Raw genomic sequence first — 1926 nt, forward strand, 5'->3', positions numbered from 1 at the left:
TGCAGCGTCAGCGGTTGGACACCCCTATGAACACAGGAGTGTATTCTGTTCAACAAGCAACAATTGCATCCTATCTGGCTGCAAAAAGAAATGCTAAGTGTAAACAGCCACATACAATTGGGGAAGAGTTGGTGAAGCCAGCAGTCCTTGATGTGGTTTGTACTATTTTCGGAGATGATGCGGTGAAAAAAAAAAAAATAAATAAACTATTGCACTGTCAGACAACAAAATGAGCGACGGATTCAAGAGATGTCGGAAGACATCAAAGAACAGGTAGTGGCTGCCATCAAGGAGAGCGGAAACTTCAGCTTGCAGTTGGACGAATCAACTGACGTCAGTGACGCTGCACAGCTCTTGGTATATGTGCGGTGCCAAGGGAAGAATGACATGGAAGAGAACTTCCTGTTCTGTAAACGACTGGAGACGACAACAACAGGTGAAGATCTGTTCAAGTTGGTTGACAGCTTCAAGAAAGAAGGCCTCAGCTGGGATCAGTGCTTCAGTGTATGCACGGGTGGTGCACCTGCAATGCTAGGGGCACATCAGGGTTTCACCGCTAGGGTGAAACAAGTCAACACCGCAGTGATAATGACTCATTGTCTGTTCCACCGGGGAAAACCTTGCCTCCCGGAAACTGTCACTTGAGCTTAACTCTGATAGAAGATGTGATTCAAACAGTGAATTTTATTAAACCATCAGCTCTGAATTCCAGACTGTTCAGTCAGATGTGCTCTGATATGGGGTCGGAATATGAACACCTGCTTTACTACTCTTGTGTCAGGTGGCTGTCCCGAGGGAAAGATGCTCCAGAGAGTGTTTGAAATGCGTGCAGAGGTTGAAATCTTCTTGAACGAGGAAGAAACATGCACTGGTTTTACAGAACCAAGGTGGTTGCTTAAACTGGCATAATCAACAGACATATTTACAGTGTTAAATTTGTTGAATATATCCATGCAAGGAACAGAAAAAACTCATCTCTGTGTCAGAAAAGCTCAAGGCATTCAAGGTGAAACTGAGGTCGTGGAAGGGAAAAGACTGAGCGGGGAAAACTGCATCCTTTCCACTCTTGAACCTTTTTCTGGAAGATGAAGACGTCACGCTTGTGGACGAACAAAGTGTCATTGTTGAGCACCTTGAGAAGTTGAGTGAGGAGTTTGACAGATATATTCCGGATGAAGAGTTGCATGAGAAATACAAGTGGGTGCGCAGACCCATCGATGTCCACGTCAAAGACCTCTCTGAAGAAGAGTCTTCCATCCCAAATCTGCAAGAGGAGCTCATCGAGGTGCAACATGATGAAACAGTCACTAGCAGTGTTCTGGACTACAGTGAAGGAGAAACCAGTCCTCGGCAGTGAGGCTGTGAAAGTGCTGTTGCCGTTCGTTACAACCTATCTGTGCGGATCAGGGTTTGCATATCTGGCTGCCATCAAAACGAAAAGCAGAAATTGGTAGCAACCTGAACATGATTTGAGGGTAGCACTTTCTACGACTGAGCCACGAATGGAAATGCTTACCAGCCAGATCCTGGCCCAAGGCCCCCATTAAAATCAATTTCTCAATTGATAAAAAACATTTTATTTTAGTTTGTCTTTGTGGAATGTGACAAAATATAATTTTAGAAGTGGAAGTTTTGGTTCAAATGAAGCCTTTAAATTTCTATAGCTAAAATAACATTTAATGATGTTAATTTTGTCTTTTTCAACCTTACAGTACCTCTCTTACACGGCTATTAATTACACTTGGCCTGTACTGTTACAGCGTACAACCAGTAATATACAATAATACATTACATACAGTGTATAAAACCAGTGGGGTCGCGGTCATGGCTACATGTGCAGGATTGGGGTCGCCTGGAAAAAAGGTTGGCAACCACTGCTCTAACACATGGCCATTCTCACTCACTCTCTTTCTCTAAAATAATATC

General features: G+C 43.6%; 1 protein-coding gene across 1 annotated transcript; it reads left to right on the forward strand.

Moving 5' to 3' along the window:
• Positions 1-249: 249 nt before the first annotated feature.
• Positions 250-645, forward strand: LOC145405355 (protein FAM200C-like). The gene has a single exon (XM_080276764.1). The coding sequence runs from the start codon at positions 250-252 to the stop codon at positions 643-645; it is 396 nt and encodes a 131-aa protein (XP_080132890.1).
• Positions 646-1926: the final 1281 nt, after the last annotated feature.

The sequence above is a fragment of the Coenobita brevimanus genome, chromosome 66, assembly GCF_032717465.1.
Source record: "Coenobita brevimanus isolate Jiangsu-jjx chromosome 66, ASM3271746v2, whole genome shotgun sequence".
Taxonomy (NCBI): Eukaryota; Metazoa; Arthropoda; class Malacostraca; order Decapoda; family Coenobitidae; genus Coenobita; species Coenobita brevimanus.